Genomic DNA, 25,670 nt, shown 5'->3' on the forward strand with positions numbered 1-25,670 from the left:
GCTTTGGGACATCCCACATAGTAATGAATATGCCGCTCTGTGTCCCGTGATGTACGAGAAAGAAAAAGGGATTTTTAATACAGCTTACCTGTAAAATCCTTTTCTTGGAGTACATCACGGGACACAGAGCTCCCACCCCTCTTATGGGGACCATTTTGGGAGGCATACTGCTTGCTACAAAACTGAGGTACTCCTCCTATGGGAGGGGGTTATATAGGGAGGGGCACTTCCTGTTTGAGATTGCCAGTGTCCATCACCTGAAGGTACTCCATATAACCCACATAGTAATGAATATGCCGCTCTGTGTCCCGTGATGTACTCCAAGAAAAGGATTTTACAGGTAAGCTGTATTAAAAATCCTTTTTTTTTCAAGCACTATTGCACCTTTGGGGAATATTCAATCAAGCACTTGATTATCTGACTTTGTTTTTTTAGAGCACTGTGCACTTTGGAGATTATATTGAAGCACTGATTTATTAAATTTTTTGAACACTATTTATTTATTTTAGCACGGTATTGTGCACATATAGACTCTTTTGCAATTATTCAAAGGTGTTTTATTGATTATTCTGGATTTTACTTTTTCACTATTTATTATATTTATTTTTGCACTGGACTTTTTCACTTATCAAGGAGTTTTTTCACATTATTAATTATTGGAAATTTTTGATGACTAAAATTATTTCTAGTCATTTACTTATTTTGGATCTCATTATCTTCACGTTATCCATCCCTCACATCATGGTTGTTGATGTATGGTGGGATATAAGGAAATAGGAGTGGAACACGTTTAAATTGGATACACTGGTCAGGCCTTTTACGTTGTTGTGCGTTTACGTATATGTGTGTGTGTGTGTGTATATATGTATGTATATGTGTATATATATATATATATATATATATATATATATATATATATATATATATATATATATATATATAGTATGTATATATATTGACCATTTATTTATTTCCTATTGGCAAGCGCCACTACACCCCCTCTCTTATGCAGTGCTGCCCTCACTACAATATTAACCACTTGCTTACTGGGCACATATACCCCCCTCCTGCCCAGGTGAAATTTCAGCTTCCGGCACTGCGTCGCTTTAACTGACAATTGCTCAGTCGTGCGACGTGGCTCCCAAACAAAATTGACGTCCTTTTTTTCCCCACAAATGGAGCTTTCTTTTGGTGGTATTTAATCACCTCTACGGTTTTTATTTCTCTTCCGTTCATGGACAGACACAGCAGCATTGACCTTGGGGTTATATATCCTTCCCTTCAGGAGAGACTAGGCAGAAAAAACAGCACTTCAAGTGTTAAAACACTTCTCTCTCAGTACAGCACCTCCCAGGGGGCAGGTCCCCCGGGTACATCCCACTCTCTTGCATCATGCAGCCTCAGTTTTTATTCTGCCTAGCGTTAGGAGAAGACATGGCCCTTCTGGAGTCCATATGCTCGGGAGTTTTTTTGCACATTTTTTTTTTTCTTCCGTTTTTTTTTTTTTATTTGGATTTTTTCCTGCATTTTTGGATCCTGGGATCTACAATCAACTGCCGACTAAGTGACAGGCTGGATCTTGATCCTTGTCCGTTGTCCCCCCCCATGTTCGGCCATCGAGCGTGTGCCGGCCTTTAGCTAGGCTGTCCACGACATGCCCCGTTGCTCCAGGGGTGGCCGGTGAGCTATATGCTACAGGGAACACATATGACCGGTCTCTATGGCTTTGTCAGTGTGCCAGGCCGACAGCCATGCCGTATCTGCTGCAGATGGTTCTGTCTGGAATGCCTCCAGCCGGTGGTCGCAGGATGGGTAAGTAGTATCCCCTTGCCTTGGCAGGGTGGTTTGGCTGGTGCATTCCTGGGGAGGTCGATTGAGGGTTCGCCCTGCTTTCCTCTCTCCCTTCCTCTCCCTCTTTCCCCGTTCTGGGTGGCGGCTGTGAGGTGGGGCATCCGCCTGGGGGGGGCTCTGTGCTGCTGTGAGGTGCTATTTTTTTTTATTGCATTATGGTGCTGTACTGTGTTCTGCTGTGTGTTACTGGGGTTTTAAAACTCGTGTATGGCCGCCATTTTACCGGTTCTATGTATCGGCTGCCATTTTCTTGTAGCCCACATGCTGTTTTTCTGCATGTCGGTGGCCATCTTGGAAACGTTTTTGGCCTCTAGTGCCCGAAATAACGGCGCCAAAGCCCGCAGAATACTTCCTGAGGGACGGCACAGCATGGACAGTGCTCTCAGCTCTTCAGCAGCGCTGCACTCTGGTCGGGGTGGTGAGTCTCCTGGGGGTTCCCCTGCTCTCTGTTGCAGCCTGGAGGGTGACCTGTGGGTCCTGTCTTGCAGTACTAAGGCGGCATGTAGTCTGAACCGGAGGCTTCTACCCCAACCATGCCAGAGTTAACCCTTAGTGCCCCTGCAACCTCGGTGGCTGCTATGGCGGCAGTCCTTGAGGCGTTTGTTGCCAGGATTGAAGCGGCAAGTGGCCAGAAGGGGGGTAAAAAGCGCCCCTCCCTGCGCCTGCTTCTGGGGATGTCTCTGACACGAAATCAGACCCTGCTATTGCATCTGGCCCTGGTTCCGTCATGTCAGATGATGCAGGCTTAGCCCACACGGACAGTGAGGATGACTCTGCTTCAGGGTCAGCGCACGATAAGGAATTTGTTGGAGCTCTTATCACTGCGGTGCGGGATACTCAGAAACTTGAGGATTTGGTGGAGGCATCAGACATGCCGGTCCCTTTTGCGGTGCGGGGTGGCTTGCGGAACCCAAGAAGTGTTTCCTTGTGTTCCATTTCTGGACAAATTGTTGTACAAGGAATGGGATCGGCCGCAGAAAGTTTTTGCTGTTCCAAAATACTTTGCGGTCCGTTTTAAAAAAAAAAAAGTGGGTCTCTCCTCCGTCAGTGGACCCCCCTGTGTCCAGGCTGAACAAGGCTACCACGTTGCCTGTGGAAGGGCTCCCGCTTTTAAGGATCCCGCAGATGGGAGAGTTGAGGCTGTGGCCCGCTCCATGTTCACAGTAGTGGGGTCGGTGGTGAGACTGGTTTTGGCCGGGGCTCTGGTGTAGCAGACACTTGCCGAACGGGAAAAGTCCTTGCTGCAGGAACTGGAGGCGCAGAATGCTTCTGAGCTCTGTGTGGACCTGACCGAACAGTTGGTACAGGGCCTAAAGTTGGTCTGAGTCGGCCCTGGATATGCTCCCCTTGCTCTCCAGGACCTCCGCGGTGGTACTACGCCGCCTCGTGTGGCTGAAGTGTTGGTCTGCGGACCAGTCTTCTAAAAAGGCTTTGGTGGACTTACCTTTTTAAGGGTGAACGGCTTTTTGGGGCGTCCCTGGATGACATAAAGGATGCCACATGCGGTAAGAGCACTCTGCTCCCACAATCTGGGAAGGGAAAGAAACCTCGCTGTAAGCAAGGACCCTCCTTTACTGCCCCCAAGCGTGTTTTTTTTATTTATTTTTTCGCCCGTCAAGTGCGGCAGGAAAACTTTTCCAGGGAGCTAAAGCGCCCGCTGAAGGGCAAAAGCGCCCCTAGTACCGCAAGCCTGCTTCTGCATGAAGGTCTGCCCCTGCCCGCATCTCGGGTGGGGGGCCGGCTTCGCGAATTTGCGGCTCGGTAAAGGTCTCTCCTTTCCGACCGTTGGGTTTGCGAAGTAGTTTCCTCGGGGTACAAGATAGTTTTTTTTTTTTTTTTCTCTTGCCCATCAAACTGATTTATTTTTTTTGCTCCGGGTCGCCGGAAGGAGCTGTCCAGGATCTGCTGGTCAGGGGGGTGGTTGTACCGGTTCCTTCAACGGAACGGTTTCAGGAGTTTTACTCCAATCTGTTTGTACTCACCAAGAAGGAAGGGGTCCGTCCAATCCTTGACCTCAAGGCCCTCAATTGTTTTGTCAAAGTGCACAAATTCAGGATGGAGTCGATTCGCTCGGTTGTAGCAGCGCTCCATCAGGGATTTCCTAGCATCCTTGGATATCAAGGACGCGTACCTGCATATCCCCATATGCGCAAAACACCAGAGATTTCTGCGTTTTGCGATTGGAGAGGACCACTTTCAATTTGTGGCCCTCCCGTTCGGCCTGGCCTCAGCACCACGGGTTTTCATCAAGGTGCTTGCTCCGATTCTGGCCCTGCTGAGGCAGCGCGGGATCGCTATCGTATGATACCTGGACGACCTTCTTCCGAGAGCTTCTTCAAGCTCAGTTAGAAGAGGACGTATCTATCACCTGTCAAACCCTCCGAGAATTCGGTTGGCTATTGAATACCCAGAAGTCAGTACTGGTACCATCTCAGCGGCTGGAATACCTGGGGTTAGTCCTGGACCTTTCAGAGGCGAGAGTTTTCCTCCCAACGGAAAAACTACAGACATTGCAGTCTGCGGTGCAGCGGCTGACAACCCAGAAATGGGCGTCGCTTCGCTTTTGCATGAGAATGCTGGGTCTGATGGTGGCCTCTTTCGAGGCAGTGCCGTATGCCCAATTTCACACTCGAGCATTGCAAAAAGATTCTGTCACGTTGGGACAAGCTCCCTTCGTCTCCCGATTACCAGATTTGGGTGAGTCGCCTGGTCAGGTCCTCCCTAGTGTGGTGGCTGACATCTCCGGCACTTCGGGCCGGAAAATAATTTTTGCCGTGCCATTGGACAGTGATCACAACGGATGCCAGCCTCTCCGGCTGGGGGGGGTGTCTGGGGTGTCCAGTCAGCCCAGGGGCGCTGGACTCAGGAGTCCCGCCTACCAATCAATGTACTGGAGCTCCGAGCGATCAAGTTGTCTCTCCAAGTGGTCTCTGGGTCTTCAGGACCGACTGGTCAGGATCCAGTTTATCAACGCCATGGCCGTTGCGTACGTCAATCATCAGGGGGGCACGTGGAGCTCGGCTGCAGCGACAGAAGTCGTGCACATCCTCCGGTGGGCCGAAAGGTACGTTCCGGCTCTGTCGGCCGTGTACATTCCGGGGGTGCTGAACTGGCAAGCAGACTACCTAAGTCGCCAAAAGCTAGACCAAGGAGAATGGTCGCTACACCCGGAGGTGTTTCAAAGATGGGGCATTCCAGACGTGGACCTTCTGGCGTCCCGTCTCAATCAGAAGGTGTCACGGTTCGTGGCCAGGTCAAGGGAAGGGATCTGTGGGCGGACGCGTCAGACGCGTTGGTGGCACCATGGGGTCACCATCACCTAATTTACGCCTTCCCTCTGAAGTTTCTTCCTCGCCTGCTGCGCAGAGTGGAAGCCGAGGGGATACCAATAATCCTGATCGCTCCGGATTGGCCGCGCCGTCCCTGGTACGCGGACCTGGTGCGTCTGGTGGCAGATGTCCCCTGGCGTCTACCTCTGAGAGATCTTCTGTCGCAGGGTCCGATCTTTCACCCTGCTTTACAGTCGCTGGCTTTAACGGAATGGCTGTTGAGAGCCAGGTGCTGAAGGATCGAGGCCTGTCAGGCTCGGTGGTCTCTACCATGTTGCGAGCACGGAAGTCTACTTCACGAAAGATTTACCTTCGTACGTGGAAGGCCTACATCGCAATGTGTGAAGAGATGAAATGGCGCCCCCGTACATACGTGATGTCCCGGATTCTGCTGTTCTTACAGCGTGGAGTGGATTGGGCTCTCGCCTCAAGTACGGTTAAGAGTCAGATTTAGGCTCTAGCTGTCTACTTTCAGCGACCCTTGGCGCACTCCCTAGTGCGTACGTTTGTGCAGGGGGTTCGGCATGTAGCCCCTCCTGTGCGCCCTCCACTGCCTGCATGGAACTTGAATTTAGTCCTTTCGGTGCTTCAAGAAGCTCCGTTTGAGGACATACGGAAGATTCCTCTGTTGACTCTGTCCCAGAAGGTGGTTTTTCTGGTGGCAATTACCTCGGTTAGACGAGTATCGGAACTGGCGGCCTTGTCCTGCAAGGCTCCTTACTTGGTCATCCATAAGGATAAGGTGGTGCTGCAGCCATCATTCCTTCCAAAGGTTGTTTCGGCTTTTCGCATTAATGAGGACATTGTTTTGCCATCCTTATGTCCTCGGACGAAAAACCCGAAGGAGGCCACTTTACATTCCTTGGACGTGGTTCGGGCCCTACGGGTGTACTTGTCTGCTACGGCTCAGTTTCGGAAGTCAGACTCGCTGTTCATGTCGGTGACGGGTCCTAAGAAGGGTCTGGCGGTCTCGTCAGCCACCATTTCTAGGTGGATCAGACCGGTCGTGCTTCAGGCCTATGCCCTGAAGGGGCTGGCGCCTCCCTTTCAGGTTACGGCGCATTCGACCAGGGTGATCAGTGCCTCTTGGGCTTTCTGCCATCAAGCGTCTGTGTTACAGGTGTGTAAGGCAGAAACCTGGTCGTCAATCCACACCTTCTCAAAGTTTTACAAGGTGGATGTAAGTGCATCTTCGGATGCCTCCTTTGGCCGCAAGGTTTTACAGGTGGCAGTTTAAGGTTGAAGTTCCTCCGTTGAGGAACTCTGATTTGTTTGGGGTGAAGCTTGGTTTGCTGTGTGTGGGGTGTGTGTTTTTTTTTTTTTTTTTTCCCCTTGCCACCCCTCAATTTTTTGACACTGCTTGGGGACGTCCCTAAGGTCAATGCTGCTGTGTCGGTCCATGAACTGAAGAGAAAATTAGGATTTTTGTACTCACCGTAAAATCCATTTCTCTGAGTTCATGGACGGAAACAGCACCCACCCCTCCTTTATTTGTACTGCTTGTTTACAAACTGAGGCTGCATGATGCAAGAGAGTGGGATGTACCCAAGGGACCCGCCCCCTGGGAGGTGCTGTACAGAGAGAAGTGTTTTAACACTTAAGGTGCTGTTTTTTTCTGCCTAGTCTCTACTTAAGGGAAGGATATATAACCCTAAGGTCAATGCTGCTGTGTCCGTCCATGAGAAATGGATTTTACGATGAGTACAAAAATCCTATTTTTGTTTGCGCTATAAACAAAAAAAGTACATTTTGAAAAAAAAAACTTTTTTTTTTATTTGTTGCTATAATAGCCCAATTAAAAAAAAAAAATTTCTCAGTCTAGGCCGATACGTATTCTTCTTCTTCTACATATTTTTGGTAAAAAAAAATCGCAATAAGCGACTGGTTTGCGCAAAAGTTATAGCGCCTACAAAATAGGGGACAGAATTTTTATTATTAGGGCTGCGACATTATGGCAGACACTTTTGGCACCATTCACATTTATACTGCGATCAGTGCTATAAATATGCACTAATTACTGTATAAATGTGACTGGCAGGGAAGGGGTTAACACTAGGGGGTGAGTGTACCCTGCATAGTGTTTCTAACTGTGGGGGAAGGGGACTGACTGGGGGAGGTGACCGATCTGTGTCCCTATGTTCAAGGGACACAGCATCGGTCTCCTCTCTCCCTGACAGGACGTGGATCTGTGTGTTTACACACACAGATCCACGTCCTTGTCTGTGTAACCGCCAGGCACGCGCATCGGCATCTCAGTGATGCGGCGGGCACACGCCCCCCCAAGTGGCTGGAGGCCGTATATAGACGGCCTCCTGGCAATTGGGATCCACACTGTGGCCGTACAAAGTCGTACGGCCGGCAGCAAGTGGTTAAAGTGATTTGTAAAGGTTTGTGGGGGTTTTTTTTTTATTACAACAAACATGTCATACTTGCCTTCTCTGTGCAAGGGTTTTGCACAGAGCAGCCCCAATCCTCTTGTTCTGGGGTTCCCTGGCAGCGCTCCTGGCTTATCCTTCATTGGGTGCCCCCACGGAGAGATTTTCTGTGAGGGCAAACTTGCGCATCTCACTGCTGTGCCCATTGATAGACGGTGTTTGACCGCGCAATTGTCATTCAAAGTGAGAGCACTGAAAATTGGTCTGGGCAGGAGGGGGATTATGTGCCCAGTAATCAAGTGGTTAAAGAACGGTACCAAGGTGATACATGCAGCACCCCAGTAAAACTCCTTGAAGCAATGTCATATTTTTTGACCGATACTTCTAAAAAAAGTTAATATTGGCCACCGATAATCGGTCGATCCCTTATGCAAATACTTTAAATTGTGATGGCAGTGTGAAATAAAGTGCTTTAATTGTTTTATTTGTCTAAAGGCCTGAGTTGTAACATACATCTCTCTTGCTTCCCACCAAGGCACAATGATTACAAGGTGGCATCACCTGCACTGAGAGCTGTAGGAAATATTGTTACAGGAGATGACATCCAGACACAGGTGAGAGCCATTATGTAACTAAATTATGAATTTAGTTTTACTTTTCTTTTAAGGATATGTATAATTAGCTGTTGCAAATTTTGTATTTCTCTTTTCATCCATGGACGGACACGGCTTCCTTAATTCTTGACTTGTGGGTTATGTTCATGTTCTATAGGAGAGGACTAGGCAGAACATGTTAGATATTTAAATCCATATTACTTTAAACAGAGTTGAACAGCCCCACCCAGGGGGCGGTCCCTCCAGACGTAACCCTCCGCCATGCAGTCAGCAGCTCAGTTTTTTTTTTCCTGCCTAGTAGAGGAGTAGGACCTGGCTCCCTTTTGGACTCTGGGTCCTGAGGTAATTTTTTATTTCATTTATTTTTATGTTATTTTGATGAATCTTCTATCAACTGCCGGCTGGGTGACATGCTGGATATCCTTGTTGTCCCCCCTCAGTCCGGCCATCGAGTGTGAGCAGGCCTTAGCTACGTGCTGGGTCGGCCACAACATACCCCATGGCTCCAGGGGTGGCCGGTGAGCTATATGCTCCAGGGTTCACATATGACCGGGCTGCTTGCTGTCTCAGTCACAGTGGACTGGGCCGACAGCTACGCCGTACTACTCGGTTGAAGGTCTGTCGGGAACGCACCAGCAGGTCCTCGCAGGGATGGCCAAGTACAGTTCCTCCTGCCTCGGTAGGATGGAACTGCTGGGCATTCCCAGGAAGGGGGTTCTTTTGTCTTCCTCTCCCTCTGTCACCCTTTTTCCATCTTCCCTTGCAGGGCTCGCTGCGACCAGGGAATACCCTTTGTGGGTCCCCAGGTCCCGTTATGGTCTGTGGGGGTGTCCAGGCCCGCTCTCTGTGGGGGGTAGTCTTTTAGTGGGAATCCTCCACCGCGGCCTTCTCGTCCACATCGCTGTATTTGGGCGCCATTTTGGTAGAGCCGGCACCATTTCTCTTATTGTCCATGGACGGACACGGCTCCTTAAATCTTGGGTTGTGTTCCCTGTTTACAGGAGAGGACTAGGCAGAAACATGTTAAATACATGTTACATTAACAGAGTTGAACAGCCCTGCCCAGGGGGCGGTCCCTCCAGACATAACCCTCCTCACTGCAGCTTGCAGCCTCAGTTCCGTTCTGCCTAGCAAGGAGAAGGATGTATGGCTCCCTTTGGGCCCAGCGCCCTGAGGAGAAATTTTATTTTACTTTTTCTTGAAGAATCTTCTTTCAACTGTAGGCTGAGAGACAGGCTGGATAATATAGATCCTTGTAGTCTACTCAGTCCGACCAGCAAGCGTGGGCACACCTTTGCAAAGAGGCTTGGTCTGCCACGCCATACCCCATGACTCCTGGGGTAAGGTGACCAGATTTTTAAAATGAAATCCGGGGACATATTTTTTCTTTACTAGTAATGGCAACAATCAGCGACTCTCTGCCCGTCGCCACCCGCCTCACAGCCTCTCAAATCTTACTCTTCGGGCCCCAGGAACTACTGGATGGGGAGCGGAGGAAGATCACTCCCCCAGGGAAGGCAAGGAGATAGGCAGGTGGCTGGCCAGGATTTGAGCCAAGGCAGAAGAACATGCGAGCGGAGCTGAATGGGCATGCGCCCAAAACTGAAGAAATATTCCCTCCACTCCGACCAGCACATGATCATCAGAAAGGGGCACAGATAATGGGAAAGATACAACCCCCCTATGCTAGTAGGCACTGCAGAACGGGGGGTGTAATTCTAATTTTTTTATTTTAATTCTGCACTGATTGGGGCAGATTCACGTACAATTGCATGGGCGCAGCGTATGTGAGATACCCTACGCCGCTGTGACTTTTCAAAGCTTTGAATCCAGAAAGAATTTGCGCTGTAAGTTACGGCGGCGTAGTGTATCTCTCGCGGCGTAATGGCGCGTAATTCAAATCGGCGAGTAGGGGGCGTGTTTCATTTAAATGTAGCGCGTTCCCGTGCCAAACTAACTGTGCATGCGCCGTCCCTAAATTTCCCGCTGTGCATTGCGCTAAATGACGCCGCTAGGACGTCATTGTTTTGACGTGGACGTAAATTACGTCCAGCCCCATTCACGGACGTCTTACGCAAACAAAATAAATTATTTTCAAATTCGACGCGGGAACGACGGCCATACTTAACATTGCGTACGCCACCAAATAGCAGCTTTAACTATACGCCGATCGGAAACGACGTAAAAGAATGCGACGGCCACTCGTACGTTCGTGGATCGTCGTAAATAGCTAATTTGCATACTTGACGCGGATTACGACGGAAACGCCACCCAGCGGACGCCGAACAATTGCATCTACGATCTGAAGGTGTACGCCTGTCGGATCTAACCCAGATGCCGTCGTATCTTGTTTTGAGGATTCAAGACAAAGGTACGACGCGGGAAATTTGAAAGTACGCCCGCGTACTTCCTTTGTGGATCTGCCCCATTGTCTTTGAAATTGCCCCGGCCCCTTATTAAATCCAATCTGGGGACAAAACCAGGGACAGACTTGGTCCGGGGACATTGTCCTCAATCAGGAGACTGTCCCCTGAAACTGGGGATGTCTGGTCACCCTGTCCTGGGGGGGCCGGTGAGCTTTTCTCTGAGGTCCACATATGACTGGGCTGTGGTGTTGTCTCACTCACAGTGGACCGGGCCGATGGCTACCTCCATTTCGGTTGTAGTTCTGTCAGGAATGCGCCAGCGAGTCCTCGCTTGGATGGGTAAGTACAGTCCCCCCAGCTTCGGTGGGTTGGTACGGCTGGGGTTCGGGGGTCCCTTCTCCTCCTTTCCCTTGCTGCATTGCTAACATTGCCGCTGTCAGGGGGCCTTCCTGAGGGGACTGCTTTTATCTGGCCTGTGTTTTTTTTCTTTTTTGTATTGGGCTTTCCTGTGAGGAAAAAGCCCTGTGATGAGCACAGATGTTTATGATTATACTTCAGCAGACGCTGACTAATTGGTGACACCTGTAACGGTTTTGCTTATCTGTGTTTTGCTTATCTGTTATGCTGTATCTGTGTCTTGTCCTTGAATAAAAAAGCCCTAGGAGGCTTTTCCTGTTTAAACACAGGTCCCTGCAGAAGTTACCTCACGGTTCTTTTCCTCTCACAGGCAGCGCTGGGCAGTCTCCTCCTGAGGAGTCCCCTGGTTACCCTTGGTGAGCGCAGCAAGTGGGTGAGAGGCCCTGAATAGGGCTCTAGGAGCTTTTGTCTATTTGTATGGACAGGTGTGCATATTATAATACACACTATGTAAATATTGGAGTCAGTATCTGGGTCCTTCCCCACATGCTTGTGGTGGCAGTAGGTGTTAGCACCTGGGATTACCATAGAGTTTTTATTGTTAGTCCTGGACACAGTTTGTGCAAGGGTGGGGGTGGACTGCGGGCGGGCGGTAAAAGAGTGCCCCCTTCCCCCCGTTATCCCCTGGGAAAAGCCATGGACCAGGTACCTAGTGTAAAAAAAAAAAAAAAGCAGAATAAGGCATTTATGGGTGCGCTTTTTGGTGGTGCGCTGGTTGGCACTGATGAGGTGGTGCGCTGGTTGGCACTGATGAGGTGGTGCGCTGGTTGGCACTGATGAGGTGGTGCGCTGGTTGGCACTGATGAGGTGGTGCGCTGGTTGGCACTGATGAGGTGGTGCGCTGGTGGGCACTGATGAGGTGGTGCACTGGTGGTGGGGCGCTGGTGGGCGGCACTGATGAGGTTGCACTGGTGGGTACTAATGTGGCACTGACGGGCTGCACCCCACCTCTCCCCCCTATGTTTTTTGAGATGAAGGAAAAAAAAAATATTGGCCGCAAAAATCGGCAACGCATATCTGCCATCGGCCGCCCCGATTTCCAAATATCGGCATTGGCCAGAGAATAACCCATATCGGTCAACCTCTAGTCAGCATTGCGGGCGGCCATTTTTTTTTTTTTTTTGTGGTCCGCACCCTTTTTTCTGAGGTGTTTCGGCGGCCATTTTGGAGTGGAATTTTTTGGCCTTTAGTGCCGGACTAGCTTCCTAGCTTCACCCCTCGGGTTTCCTCAGACACATGCTGTGTGTGAAAGGAGAGCGGTCAGCGGCGCTGAACAGATTCTGACTGGGTGGTGAGTCCCATGGGTAAACCTTGGCAAATCGCTCGTCCTCTACTGCGGACGGCGCTGGACTCCAGGACAGGTAAGTGTCCTAATATTAAAAGTCGGCAGCTGCAGTATTTGTAGCTGCTGGCTTTTAATAAAAAAAATTTCGGCTGAGCTCCGCTTTAAGTGTAACAAGTTGTTAAATGTTGTACCTTCATTGAATGTAACCATTTTGCTAAATTTTTGAGGCGCCTCTCCTCTTTTATACTCAGTTGTGACATGATGCTGCTTGTATATCAAGTCAAAATGTATTTAACCACTTGCTTACTGGGCACATAAACCCCCTTCGTTCCCAGGCGAAATCTCAGCGTCCGGCACTGCGTCGCTTTAACTGACAATTGCGCGGTCGTGCGACGTGGCTCCCAAACAAAATTGGCGTCCTTTTTTCCCCACAAATAGAGCTTTCTTTTGGTGGTATTTGATCACCTCTGCGGTTTTTATTTTTTGCGCTATAAACAAAAAAAGAGCAACAATTTAAAAAAAATATATATATTTTTTACTTGTTGCTATAATAAATATCCCAATTTTTTTTTAAAAAACTATTTTTTTTCTCAGTTAAGGCCGATACGTATTTTTCGACGTATTTTTGTAAAAAAAAAAAAAAAAAATCACAATAAGCGACTGGTTTGCGCAAAAGTTATAGCGCCTACAAAATGGGGAACAGAATTATGATTTTTTTTATTATTTTTTTTTTTACTAGTAATGGCGGCGATCTGCGATTTTTATTGGGATTGGGATATTGCGGCGGACGTATCGGACACTTTTGACACAAATTTGGCGCCATTCACATTTATACGGCGATCAGTGCTATAAAAATGCACTAATTACTGTATAAATGTGACTGGCAGTGAAGGGGTTAACACTAGGGGGTGAGGAAGGGGTTAACTGTGTAGCCTGGGTGTGTTATAACTGTGTGGGGGGAGGGGGGTGACTGGGGGAGGGGACCGATGCTGTGTCCCTATGTACAAGAGACACAGATCGGTCTCCTCTCCTCTGACAGCACGTGGAGCTCTGTGTTTACACACAGAGCTCCACGTTCCTGCTGTCACCTACCGTGTCACCGACGATCGCGTGTACCCGGCGGACATCGCGGCCGCCAGGTACACGCATCGGGTCTTCGGCGATGCGTCGGGACAGTTTTTACCCGCCGCGCGCCACCCAGTGGCGCGCGCGGGTAATGCACATAAAGGCCGTTTTTAAACGGCCACTTGGCACTTGAGAGCCGCGCTGCGGACGTATTTCGTCTATAGCGCGGATCTCAAGTGGTTAAAAAATGTGCTTGTCTTGCAAAACGCTCTTCAAACAAGGTTTTACTGTAATTCTAAGAGGTTCACATACTTGTTCTTGCTACAGTATGTAGAAAATCTCTTCCATTCCCTTTGTGAACCTTGCTTTGCAACCTACCTGTGACTGTGCTCCTTCATCGTGAAGCATACCATATTTATAGGTCTTATACAACTAGGAAGTATTGGGGATTAAAGGAGACTATGAAGAAGGCCGAAGTGAGGAATTGAGACCATTTTATATTGGGTGGGGTGAACTGATAAATGTAAAATGTATACACTCTCTAAAAGCAGACTGCATGCTGAACAAGGGAAGGGTCCCTCAAAATGCTATCTAATGGCGTAAAGCCCAGAGTACAGAAGGGATTAATGCACAAACCTTAACCCCCAATAACTGGATGTCGTGGGAAGCTACACTTTTATCTTATTTCCATAGACCTCCTCTCTTCTATATAGTATAGGATTCCATATTCTGGTTTCCCTAAACCCTTAACACACAGACTGCTTGGCTTCAGCCTCTCCCTCAATTGTTGTCTGATTTGAATCCTTCTGTAGTCTTGAGCTTTCCTGGTGTCTGCAGCTCTAGTCCACAGCCCTCCCTTGATCGATCTTCAGTGCCTCTTTCTCCTGTACAGTACAGCTACCATTTCAATACATAGTGCTGTTTTCAGTGTGCAGTTAAAGATGAGTCCACTTGTGTAATGCTGATTTTATCTAAACTCTAAAAAATGACTGTCTATTTCTGTTTAAATGCAAAGGGGCAGATCCTCAAAGAAATTACGCCGGCGTATCTCTTGATACGCCGCGTAATTTCAAATTTTGCGAGTCGTATCTTTGTTTTGGTATCCACAAAACAAGATACGACGGCATCTGGGTTAGATCCGACAGGCGTACGCCCTAGTACGCCGTCGGATCTAAGATGCAATTTTTCGCCGGCCGCTAGGTGGCGTTTCCGTCTTATTCCGCGTCGAGTATGCAAATTAGCTATTTCCGACGATCCACGAACGTACGAGCGGCCGTCGCATTTTTTTACGTCGTTTGCGTTCGGCTTTTTCCGGCGTATAGTTAAAGCTGCTATATGGTGGCGTACTCAATGTTAAGTATGGCCGTCATAATTTTGAAAATGTTACGTCGTTTGCGTAAGTCGTCCGTGAATGGGGCTGGACGCCATTTACGTTCACGTCGAAAACAATGACGTCCTTGCGACGTCATTTGGAGCAATGCACCCTGGGAGTTTTTACGGTCGGCGCATGCGCAGTTCGTTCGGCGCGGGGACGCGCTTCATTTAAATGAAACACTCCCCCTTACCCGCCGCATTTGAATTCCGCGCCCTTACGCCGCGAGAGATACACTACGCCGCCGTAACTTACGGCGCAAATTCGTTGAGGATTCAAACCAACTCAAAGTAAGTTACAGCGGCGTAGCGTATCTTACATACGCTGCGCCCGGCGCAGATGTATGTGGATCTGCCCCAAAGTCTTTAGTAGATACATGGCAATATTATTATTTAATTTTTTTTTTTTTTTTTTTTTTTTTTAAATGTGCAGATCCATGTTTATTTTAGACGAAACACAGTTCAGAATGCAGTGCACTTTCCATACAGCATGTCTAGTAAACAAAAGCAGTTTATACTGACCTACAGACGGCCACAGTATGGTGCTATGTAGAGTATTATAGGTCTCCTAGTTTCCAGTTGATAAAGAAAGTTCTCTGTATTTCTCATAAGGTCATCTTAAACTGCTCTGCCCTGCCTTGTCTCCTGCATCTACTAAGTAGTCCTAAGGAATCTATTCGTAAAGAGGCCTGCTGGACCATTTCTAATATCACGGCTGGAAACAGAGCCCAAATACAGGTAATGTGTACATATTGCAAATGTAAAACTTTTATGAGCAGCAAGGTTTAAAGCGGTACCCATTTATTTATTTTTCTTAGGCTGTTGCAGATGCCAATATATTTCCAGTGTTAATTGAAATTTTACAAAAGGCGGAGTTTCGAACTCGTAAAGAAGCTGCATGGGCTATCACAAATGCTACATCTGGAGGCACTGCAGAACAGATCAAGTAAGATACTAGTGTGTATTAACCACTTGAGCTCCAGAATGTTTTATCCCCTTCTTAACCGGGCCGTTTTTTTTTTTTTTTTGCTATTTAGCACTGCGCTATTCTAACTGATAACTGCACTGTCATGCAATACTGTACCCAAATGAAATTTATAAATTGTTTCACACACATGGAGCTTTCTTTTGGTGGTATTTGATCACTGGGTTTTTTATTTGCGCTGTAAATGAGAAAATTACTGAGAATAGTTTTACTTTCTGCTATAAAACATATAACCCCCAGCCCCTTGAATCCTGAAGTGGGGAGTGACGTACAGTTAAATCGCTGTACCTATAGGAGCTGCCAATCCACAGTTCAATGTGGACAGATGGTCCTTTAACTAAATAACATTCGGAATTCTGTATTAATGTTTACTTTTTTGCTTTTTCTCTAGGTACCTGGTAAACCTGGGCTGCATTAAGCCACTCTGTGACCTCCTTACTGTCATGGATTCTAAAATAGTGCATGTTGCCCTAAATGGTTTGGAAAATATTCTGCGACTTGGGGAGCAAGAGGCAAAACAGGGAGGAGATGGTGGTATAAACCCATATTGTGGGCTAATTGAAGAAGCATATGGTGAGTAAGCAGAATTTGGCAAGCAATCCATGGGTCTCCTTTTGTATTGGAACAGTGTTTTGAAAATCTGTCTTGCAATACCAAGGAACCAACCAGGGAAGGTCCAAATATCTTTATTGTTAAACGGAAGCTTTGCTTATGGCTAAACCTAGTTCAAGCAGTTTCACAGGAGATATTTCCCTATAGCATGATTAGCATTTCTGTATTTTCAACCATTGCATGTCCATTTGAATGGCTTTGCAAAAATCTGCCTTAAAGAGGGGGTTCACCCTAAAAACGATTTTCTAACATTACATCCAGCTCACGGTCTACATTGACAGTATGCCGTTTGTTTTTTTGTTTTTGCTGTACATACCTTGTACAGCTGATTTCTTCCCCGGCTTCCGGGTCGGGACTCCCGCGGGAGTGGGCGTTCCTATCCAGCAGGTGATTGACGTGATGACGAAAACGACCTCACCCCGTCGCATAAGGAGTGTCACGAGTTGCCGAACGGCGCCTGCGGACCGACGTTCGGCTTTTTTCGGCAACTTGTGACGCTCCTTATGCGACGGGTTGAGGTCGTTTTCGTCATCGCGTCAATCACCTGCTGGATAGGAATGCCCACTCCCGCGGGAGTCCCGACCCGGAAGTCGGGGAAGAAATCAGCTGTACGAGGTATGTACAGCAAAAAAAAAAAAAAACGGCATACTGTCAATGTAGACAGTGAGCTGGAAGTAATGTTAGAAAATCGTTTTTAGGGTGAACCCCCTCGCTTTAAGGATGAATGCAATTTTACAAGGAAAAAAAATTCTCAAACGTGTACCAGAAATTTGTGAAAAACTTGCATGTGAAACCTGAGTGCTTGAGCCAACCCCTAATGTCTTTTCTAGGTCTATGTACAACCTTGGAAAGGGTCCAGGGTATTTGATTGCTGGCTGGGGGTCTTGTTTGTACTAGTAAGGCCCCTTGCACACTGGGGCGGTTTTCATGCGGTACAGCGCTAAAAATAGCGCTGCTATACCGCATGAAAAATCATGCCCTGCAGTGTTCAATGTGAAAGCCCGAAGGCTTTCACATTGAAGCGGTGCGCTAGCAGGAGCGCACCAAAAGTCCTGCTAGCCGCATCTTTACCGCAGTATAGGAGCGGTGTGTTCACCGCTCCTATACCGCGCCTTCCCATTAAAAACAATGGGAAAGCGCGGTATTAACCCTTTTTCGGCCGCTAGCGGGAGTTAAAACCTCACCGCTAGCGCCCAAATATCGCGGTAAATACGACGGTATAGCCGCGCTACAAATAGCGCGGCTATACCGTCACCGCGGCTCCACGCTGCAATGTGAAAGCAGCCTAAGGGTATCTATTCCACTTATGCAAGGAATGTTTCTCTAGACAGTCTAGAGCAGGGGTCCTCAAACTTTTTAAACAGGGGGCCGGTTCACTGTCCCTCAGACCGTTAGAGGGCCGGACTATAAAAAAAACTATGATCAATTTCCTATGCACACTGCACATATGTTATTTTGAAGTGAAAAAAACAAAATGGGAACAAATACAATATTTAAAATGAATAAGAACAATGCAAGCTCCCCAATCATCATTACATCATCATCATCATTAAAAAATCATCAGCTCCACCATCATCATCATTACAAAATCATCATTACAAAATCATCAGCTCCGCCATAATCATCATTACAAAATCATCATTACAAAATCATCATTACAAAATCATCAGCTCCGCCATCATCATCATTACAAAATCATCAGCTCCGCCATCATCATCATTACAAAATCATCAGCTCCACCATCATCATCATCATTAAAAAATCACGCGGGCCGTAGTTTGAGGACCCCTGGTTTAAACCCCCCCCCCGCCCACCATCATTATCGTAAGCCAGGCCCCCCCCCCCTTCATCATCATTAAAAACCCATCAGCTCCCCTCACCATCGCAAGCCAGCCCCCCCACCCCCATCATCATCATCATTATTAAAATAATCTTTAGCTCCCCTCACAATATAGCCACCCCCCCCCCCCCCCCATCATCATTAAAAATAAACTTTAGCTCCCCTCACAATCTCAAGTCACCCCCCCCCCCCTCCCCCCCAATCATCATCATCATCGTTATTAAAAATTAACTTTAGCTCCCCTCACAATCGCAAGTCACCCCCCCCCCCCATCATCATCATCATCATCATCATCATCATTATCATTAAAAATAAGCCAGCCCCCCCCCCCCCCCATTGTAAGCACCTCACAGCCTCCTTACTGTTTTGTGCTGTGTCAGTCTGGCTGTCACGATGCTCCCCCACTGTTCTGGCACGCTGTGTTAAATGTCCCGCCCTCCTCCTCCTCCTAGACTAGCTTGTGTGACAGACAGCACGCTGGCTCTATCACACGAGCTAGTCTTCTAGGAGGAGGAGGAGGGCGGGACATTTAACACAGCGCGCCGGAACTGTTAACGCTGTGTCACGGAGATCTCCGTGACACAGCGGGATTGCTGTGTAACCGGTCGGCATTGCCTGTCAGGGACGGGCGGGCCGGTTTAAAGTCCCCCGCGGGCCGCATGTGGCCCGCGGGCCGTAGTTTGAGGACCCCTGGTCTAGAGTTTAGTGAATGCTGTGAAGCTTTGCCGATTTTCCATTTTCCAATCATGTGCAAGCAAAACATTTTTTATTTTCCTTGCACACAATTACTTTTCAGGAGAAAAATGTGTTCATGTTGTTGTCCGTAATCGTTTAGAGCTACTTTCTGCTCTAGGGAGAACATATTCCCATAGTTCATCTAAGAGGTATGTGTGTGTGTCGGTGTCTGCAATCCCTGAGAAGTACTTTCTTTTTGAAAGAACTATTCACATAGGTCATCAAAAAATATTTAGAGCCCCAAGGGCACTGTCAAATATACATTAGTGCTAGGTCACACCAGACTCGGTTCGGTGCGCTTTTTTTTCCTGCACTAAAAATGCATGCACAGTGTTTTCCATGTTTTCCATGTATTCCACTGGCTCTAGTTCACACCATGCAGTCAGTTTCCGGTGCAGAAACTGACCGCATGCATTTTGTGCAGATAAAAAGCGCACAGAACTGACTGGCACTGCATCTGGTGTGAACTAGCGATTGAACAAACTTTCACAGTACTTGTTATAGGTTTTCACTTTTTTGAAATGTTACTAAATAACACACCTGCACATCTGCCAGGAGGTTTGGAAAATGTATGTTGCTACTAGAGGAACTTTGTCAAACAAATTGAAGGAAAAGTGGACTGTTGCTATTCACAACTAGTGGAATTTTTTTTATTTATTTATAAATTCAACATAGTAAGTGGCAGTGGTATACAATGTGCTAGAAAGGCAGCCTACAGTTGACAACATGGGATTAATTCAGTTTTCTCAGAGTGCATGATGAAAACTGGTTGGTCGCTGTTGACAACCGCTCCATTGTTTTTCACGGCTGTTTTTTTAGAGGTTCATAAAATGTAGATAGGAAATGCTAGAAATGGATTTATATTTATTTTCATGTTTTTTTATGTATATATTTTTTTTTCCTCCCTTAGGTTTAGATAAAATAGAGTTTCTTCAGAGCCATGAAAATCAAGAAATTTACCAGAAAGCTTTTGAGTTGATAGAACATTACTTTGGTGTAGAAGATGATGATCCTCAGTTGGTTCCATCTGTGGATGAAGCTCAGCAACAGTTCATTTTTCAGCAAACAGAGGCCCCTATGGAGGGATTCCAGCTATAGACGGAATTGGACAATTGTGCCACCCTACCACCACAGGTTCCATTCAGTGGGAAGTTTGGAAAGCAGCACTTCACACCGGAGTAAAGTTAAACATGGTTTATTAGAAGAGATTCTATCCCCTTCCTCCTATTCTTGCGCTTTGTATGTGCAGAGAAAGCTGTGATTCTAATGGCTTTGTGAATGCCTCAGTTTAAACTCCATGAGCTCAACCTTTTTATGCTGCTTTTTGTGAGGTCTGTATCTAAAATGCATACTTTCCTCCAGCGCTGAACTTTCTCTGTTTCGAAAGGTCCTGTAACTTTTTTCCTTCCCTTTTGGTTGGTTTCAAAAAGGACTTTCAGAATTTAAACGCATTAGAATAAAATGCGTTGAGCATACTTTTGTGCTGAAGCACATGGAGCAAAAGGAATTTATTATTTTTTTTATTTTTTTTTTGTGAAAGATAGTGGTATTTAAAGAAAAGGAATAAATAAGTAAAATATCTAAACTGCTGTGGGCAGTAGTGATCAAAATGAAGCCATAAATTGGATACCCTCCAAAAGTGGTAACTGATGGTCATCGAACATGGCTTTAGGTATTGTTTCAGTCATTTCATCAGGAGTTTATTTGCCAGTGGCCCCATGCTGTACTTGGCTTTATATCGGACTGGGTGCTTGCTGGCAACGCAACCTCCTGCGTGCCTTATCACCTGCCTCAAGTGGCAGTTTTCTCATGTTTTTTGTTTCTCATTATCTTCCTCCCATTGCAAAGATATGTTGTGTTTAATTTTGTTTGCCACAACCGTTTATGGCTACTAGTAGTGTTCTCAACAAGGTTCTACCTGAAACTCATTTAAACTGTGCCTCTGATTTACATACTGTAAAGGACAATTTATGGCATGAACCAGTCCATTTCGGAAGGCTGTTAACCTGTAATTCAATGTTGAAAACTGGGACATGGTGCAAAGAAGAAACCGAAAATAAATAAAATGAGTAAAACCGGATGCAGAAGTAGAACTCGGTGTCCATCATAGTCCATAAAGGGTTAATTCCATTGCCATCCTGACACACTTGGCTGCAGCACATTTAAAAGACTGAAGAATTCTTTGGAAACCAAGGGAACACGGGAGGGCAACAGACTAAGTGTAGTATTAGAAAGCTTTAATGGATAAAAGACAATTGGTAACTCACAAGCAATGGAGAACAGCGCCTGTCATCAAATTGTCCACTTTTGTTATCAGTAATGGTAGCTTTAAATGAGGGTTTTGTAGGAGAATGGGCCAGTGTTTGGCAAAGGTTTTTCTCCATACTCCTATAGTGGCTATGGTATGGAGTAACAGATTTCACTGTGGGATCTTCATCCGTTTTAGCTATTTTACCTCAACTGGCTTTAGTATGATAAAGTGTAAGCTTTTTTGACTAACCCAGCTACCCCATGTCGAAAAACAGTTTTTTTAAGACTTGAACTCTGCTGGATATAATCTTCTGTACAGTTCTGCCTCAGTCTGCAAAATTAACTTTCAGGGATCCTTTTTTTTTTTTTTTTTTTTTTTTTTTTAAGGGTGTTTTCATGTCCATTTGTGATAATTCATCCATACAATTTTAATGCTTCCAGTATATGCAAGGAAAAGTGTATTAAACAAACAAAGAACCTCTACTAAACCCCAAAATGTGTCCGCTCACCTTTATAGTTAAGGTCAGCTTTGCATAATAATGCTTTTAGGCCTTGTTCACAAAGCTGTAAAAATGTTACTGATGTTGCTACACATGTTTTCTAGGAGAAAAGATCCGGGTGTAATAAGTAAATTGCTTGTGTATAGATGCGTTTAAACGTATAAAGACACTTATGCATATTTGTTATGATTTATTTTTCCCATTTTGCCTACAAATGCATATATGTGTTTTTATGGGTATGCTCATGAAGCCCATGTTGGCAGATTTTTGGATTCTGTGTTGCAGATCTGAAAGCGGCTCATGTGTATGCACCTGTGTGAATGACTCCAGTGAAAACAATACATACTTAAACACTTGTATATGCAGGTTTTTTGTTTTTACGGCCGTGTAAATGAAGTCTTAGGACCCAGATTGCAACAAGATTCCTTCTGGCAGCAAAAGTCGTCAACCCAATCAAACTACCATCCACTTCTGAGTCTTCAAATGCTCTTTGACACAAGCATGTTTAATTGGATCCCACAATTATGCTCTCAAATTTAAAACAAACCATAGTGTTCTCTGTTTGCTATTTATTAAGAACTAAAAATGCATTCACATACTGTTGCAAATAGAATCGCTTTGTACAGAGCCAGCAGCCCTGAAATGCTGATAAGCCGCTTACAGCCAAGAGGAAAGATCTCGCCACTCGGTGAACAGCCAGCTCTCCCTCAAATTGCTAGGCTCCGCTAAACGTTTTGTCAATAGTGATGTCTTCAGGGACACGGCACAATTGAAAAAACATGTTGGGCTCCCTAGTTTTCTTTTAATACAGAGACATTCTTTAGTTATATTAAACTGCTGAACCATTTCTAACATCGCAGCTGGACACCAAGCCCAAATGTGTACATATTGAAAATGTAAAACCTTCTATGACCAGCTAATTTTTATGTACATGTTCGTTTTTCTTGCGCTCTTATGAATGCCAATATATTTTGAGCATTGATTGAAATTTTACAGTAGGGACAGTTTAGCTCTTTAAAAAAAGCCATATAGGCATATCCCAAATTCCACATCCTGGAGGCACTGCAGCACAGATTAGGTAAAAATTATATGTATTCATTTAACTAACAATTCTGAAATCTGTTTACCTTTTCTCTAGGTACCTGGTAAAGCTGGGCTGCATTAAGCCACTCTGTGACCTCCTTACTCTCATGGATTCTAAAATAGTGCAAGTTGCCCTGGAAAATTTCCTGCAACTTAGGGCGCAAGAGACAAAACTGTGAGGAGATGGTGGCATAAACCCATATTGTGGGCCAATTGAAGACTGTAATTGAAGTACTGTCATGGATTCTAAAATAGTGCAAGTTTCCCTAAAATGGTCTGGAAAATATCCTGCGACTTGGGGAGCAAGAGTCAAAACAGGGAGAAGATGGTTGCATAAACTTGTATTATGGGCCAATTGAAGACCTTTACTACCATGGATTTTAAAATGGGGACACCACACGATCGATGAAATATGTTAGGTGGAGCCTGGAAGAGTGGAGTGATCTTTTTGCCCTTGGCTGTGAGTGGCTTAAAGTAGAGTTAAAGGCAAAATGTTTTCTTTTGGATAAAGTAAGGAAGGGATTTTACCCCTGTAAATTTTTCACCATCTGTATCCCATTGGGGAGATTTACCTTCACTTCCTGTCCCATAGCCAAAACAGAAAGTTAGGGAAAATCACTAGAAATTATGGGAATTCCTTCCTATTATCTGGGGATAACCCCAAATTTTTGGAATTGATTTTACTTTCACTTATGATAACTTTAAACCGGATACAGAGAGGGGGTGAATCTCCCTATCGGGGGCACAGACCGCACGCACAGACCGCAATAACAATTGACAGGTGTTATAGTTCATCCCCACTCTATCAAAAACTAAAAAAAAAAAAAAAGTTTTGCCTTTTAGTTATACTTTAACTTCATTGCAGTGCTGCTGACTATTATTCTATCTGCATCACTATGTGAGTGCATTTTTAATATAATAAATACCAAATGGAGAACATTGTTTGTTTTAATTTTATTTGAGAGCATAATTGTGGGATCCAATTAATCATGCTTTTGCCAGAGTGTTTTTGGAGACTCAGCAGTGTATGGCAGTTTAATTGGGTTGAAGACCTTTTCTGCCTGGAAAAACGTTGTTGCCATCCTTAAAGTGTTATGTGCAATTGACCTTTTGTGATAAGTCAACTATTGGGGTGAGCGGACACCTTTTTGGGGTTCAGTGGAGGTCCTTTTCTTTGGGAGAATCTATGTATTGGGAAGCATTACAATTGGATGGATGGATTATAACATACTGGATTTATACCCTCAAAAATCTGTCTCCATCTGTATCTATATGGCTGGCCCTTGCCGGCCCTATACCGAGAACTGATTGATCAAAGACCACTGATTGTTAAGTTCTCGGGTCCGCTCTAATCAGAGTGGTGATTATCGGTCACTGCTCTGCGCTCCGCCCCTCCAGTGTTTACTTGTGGTTGAGGCTGAAGCAGCTGGCTCAGGTTCGAGGAGGCTCACTGAGAAGCTCAGCCAGCTGCTGGCCAGGCACCTGGGCAGATCCCAATGTTACTGTTTGGACCCCTGCAAAGACTGGGCTGGCTCTGTGATGTCAGTTGACTGTGCAGTTTAGCCTCTGTTGGCTGAAACTGGGTCACAGGAGTGCCCCACAGGAGAAGTATGGCCAGAAGAGCTTTGGGCATACTATTTTAATGGATTCCTGAAAAGTTTGTTCAAGGTGTAATTGGAGTTCTTTTGAAGCTGTATAATAAACTTACCCATGCCATCTCTGTGTACAGTGGGGCACTTGTGCAGTAACTGATGGTTTGGGATTTCTGCATCCGGTTTGCACCTTCCCAGCAATGTCACTAACACTTAGTTTATTTTAACAGTTGTGACAATAGCCTGTGCTGGTGTGGAATTCAGAAAAATGTATCTACTTGAATTAAAGTTATATTTAGCTGGCTTTTTATTCTCCTCTCATTCTCGTATGTTCTGTTCATGTTTAATCTACTTTTAAAGCTTTTTGAATATTTATATGGCATCATCGGGTTTCAGAAAAGAAGGGCCAAAAGGTCTTACTGATACCAGAAGTATTTTTAGTCATTACAAAAGCTAATTTTATGTTTAAAATGCTGTATTTTGGTAACATTATTGGTATGGGGTTGGGTTTTTCCCTTTAGTTCTAGTGAAGGGAACTCCTTAAGGCATCAGCATTCCAAGACATTTTGGACAATTTCATGCTCCCAACTTTGTGAGAACAGTTTGAGGATGGGACCCTTCCTGTTCCAACATGACTGTATCAGTGCACAAAGCAAGGTCCATAAAGACATGGATGATCAAGTTTGGGGTGGAGGAACTTGACTGGCCTGCACAGAGTCCTGACCTCAACCTGACAGAACACCTTTTCAATGAATTGGAGCAGAGATTGCGAGCCAGGCCTTCTTGTCAAACATTAGTGCCTGACCTCACAAATGCGCTTCTGGAACAATGGTCAAACTTTCCATAGACACACTCTTAAACCTTGTGGACAGCCTTACCAGAAGAGCTGAAGCTGTTGTAGTTGCAAAGGGTGGACCAGCTGAATATTGAACCCTACAGAATAAGATGCCATTAAAGCTTGTAAAGGCAGGTGTCCCATTACTTTTGACACTATAGTATAGGTGCATGTTATTTGTACCTGTAGTACAGCTCAGAAACAATAGTGCACTTTTTTTTTTTTTATCTTGCCTAAAACACACTGCCGCTAATTAAAACAAAATTATTTAAACCCTGTTCAAAATATACTGACCCTGACCTTTAACCCTTACTTGACCCGAACGGTAAACCTGACACTGACCTGAATCAAACCTTGATCCTAGGTACTTTTTTTTTCTTTTTTTTTTCTTTTTTTTGTTTAAATATTTTATTGGTATTTCAGAAAAGAATCATATAATAAAGCAATATACATGTGAAAACATAACACATCAAACAGTAGATTAAATTGAATAGGTCAACAACAACCAAAAAGCAGCAGAAATCAATGAAACATTTATCATATAATCACATCAGTGGACACAGTT

The 25,670-nt window shown here is 45.7% G+C and overlaps 1 protein-coding gene across 3 annotated transcripts in view; it reads left to right on the forward strand.

The window, feature by feature from the left end:
* KPNA6 (karyopherin subunit alpha 6) overlaps positions 1 to 24,580 on the forward strand; it is a 68,301-nt gene extending 43,721 nt beyond the window's left edge. The window contains exons 10-15 of one of the 3 annotated variants that reach the window (XR_005746993.1): positions 8,091 to 8,169; positions 15,286 to 15,411; positions 15,492 to 15,619; positions 16,050 to 16,231; positions 19,756 to 20,023; positions 22,734 to 24,580. Coding sequence is in view for 2 of the 3 variants with exons in the window: in XM_040337056.1 (XP_040192990.1) it covers positions 8,091 to 8,169; positions 15,286 to 15,411; positions 15,492 to 15,619; positions 16,050 to 16,231; positions 19,756 to 19,943 (703 nt within the window). In the remaining variant the exon portion in view is untranslated. Of the gene's footprint in view, positions 1 to 8,090; positions 8,170 to 15,285; positions 15,412 to 15,491; positions 15,620 to 16,049; positions 16,232 to 19,755 lie in introns of all 3 variants that reach the window. The other 2 variants (XM_040337057.1, XM_040337056.1) reach the window with 2 other exon arrangements.
* The last annotated feature ends 1,090 nt before the right edge of the window (positions 24,581 to 25,670 follow it).

Source organism: Rana temporaria, chromosome 2 (assembly GCF_905171775.1).
Source record: "Rana temporaria chromosome 2, aRanTem1.1, whole genome shotgun sequence".
NCBI classification, from domain to species: Eukaryota; Metazoa; Chordata; class Amphibia; order Anura; family Ranidae; genus Rana; species Rana temporaria.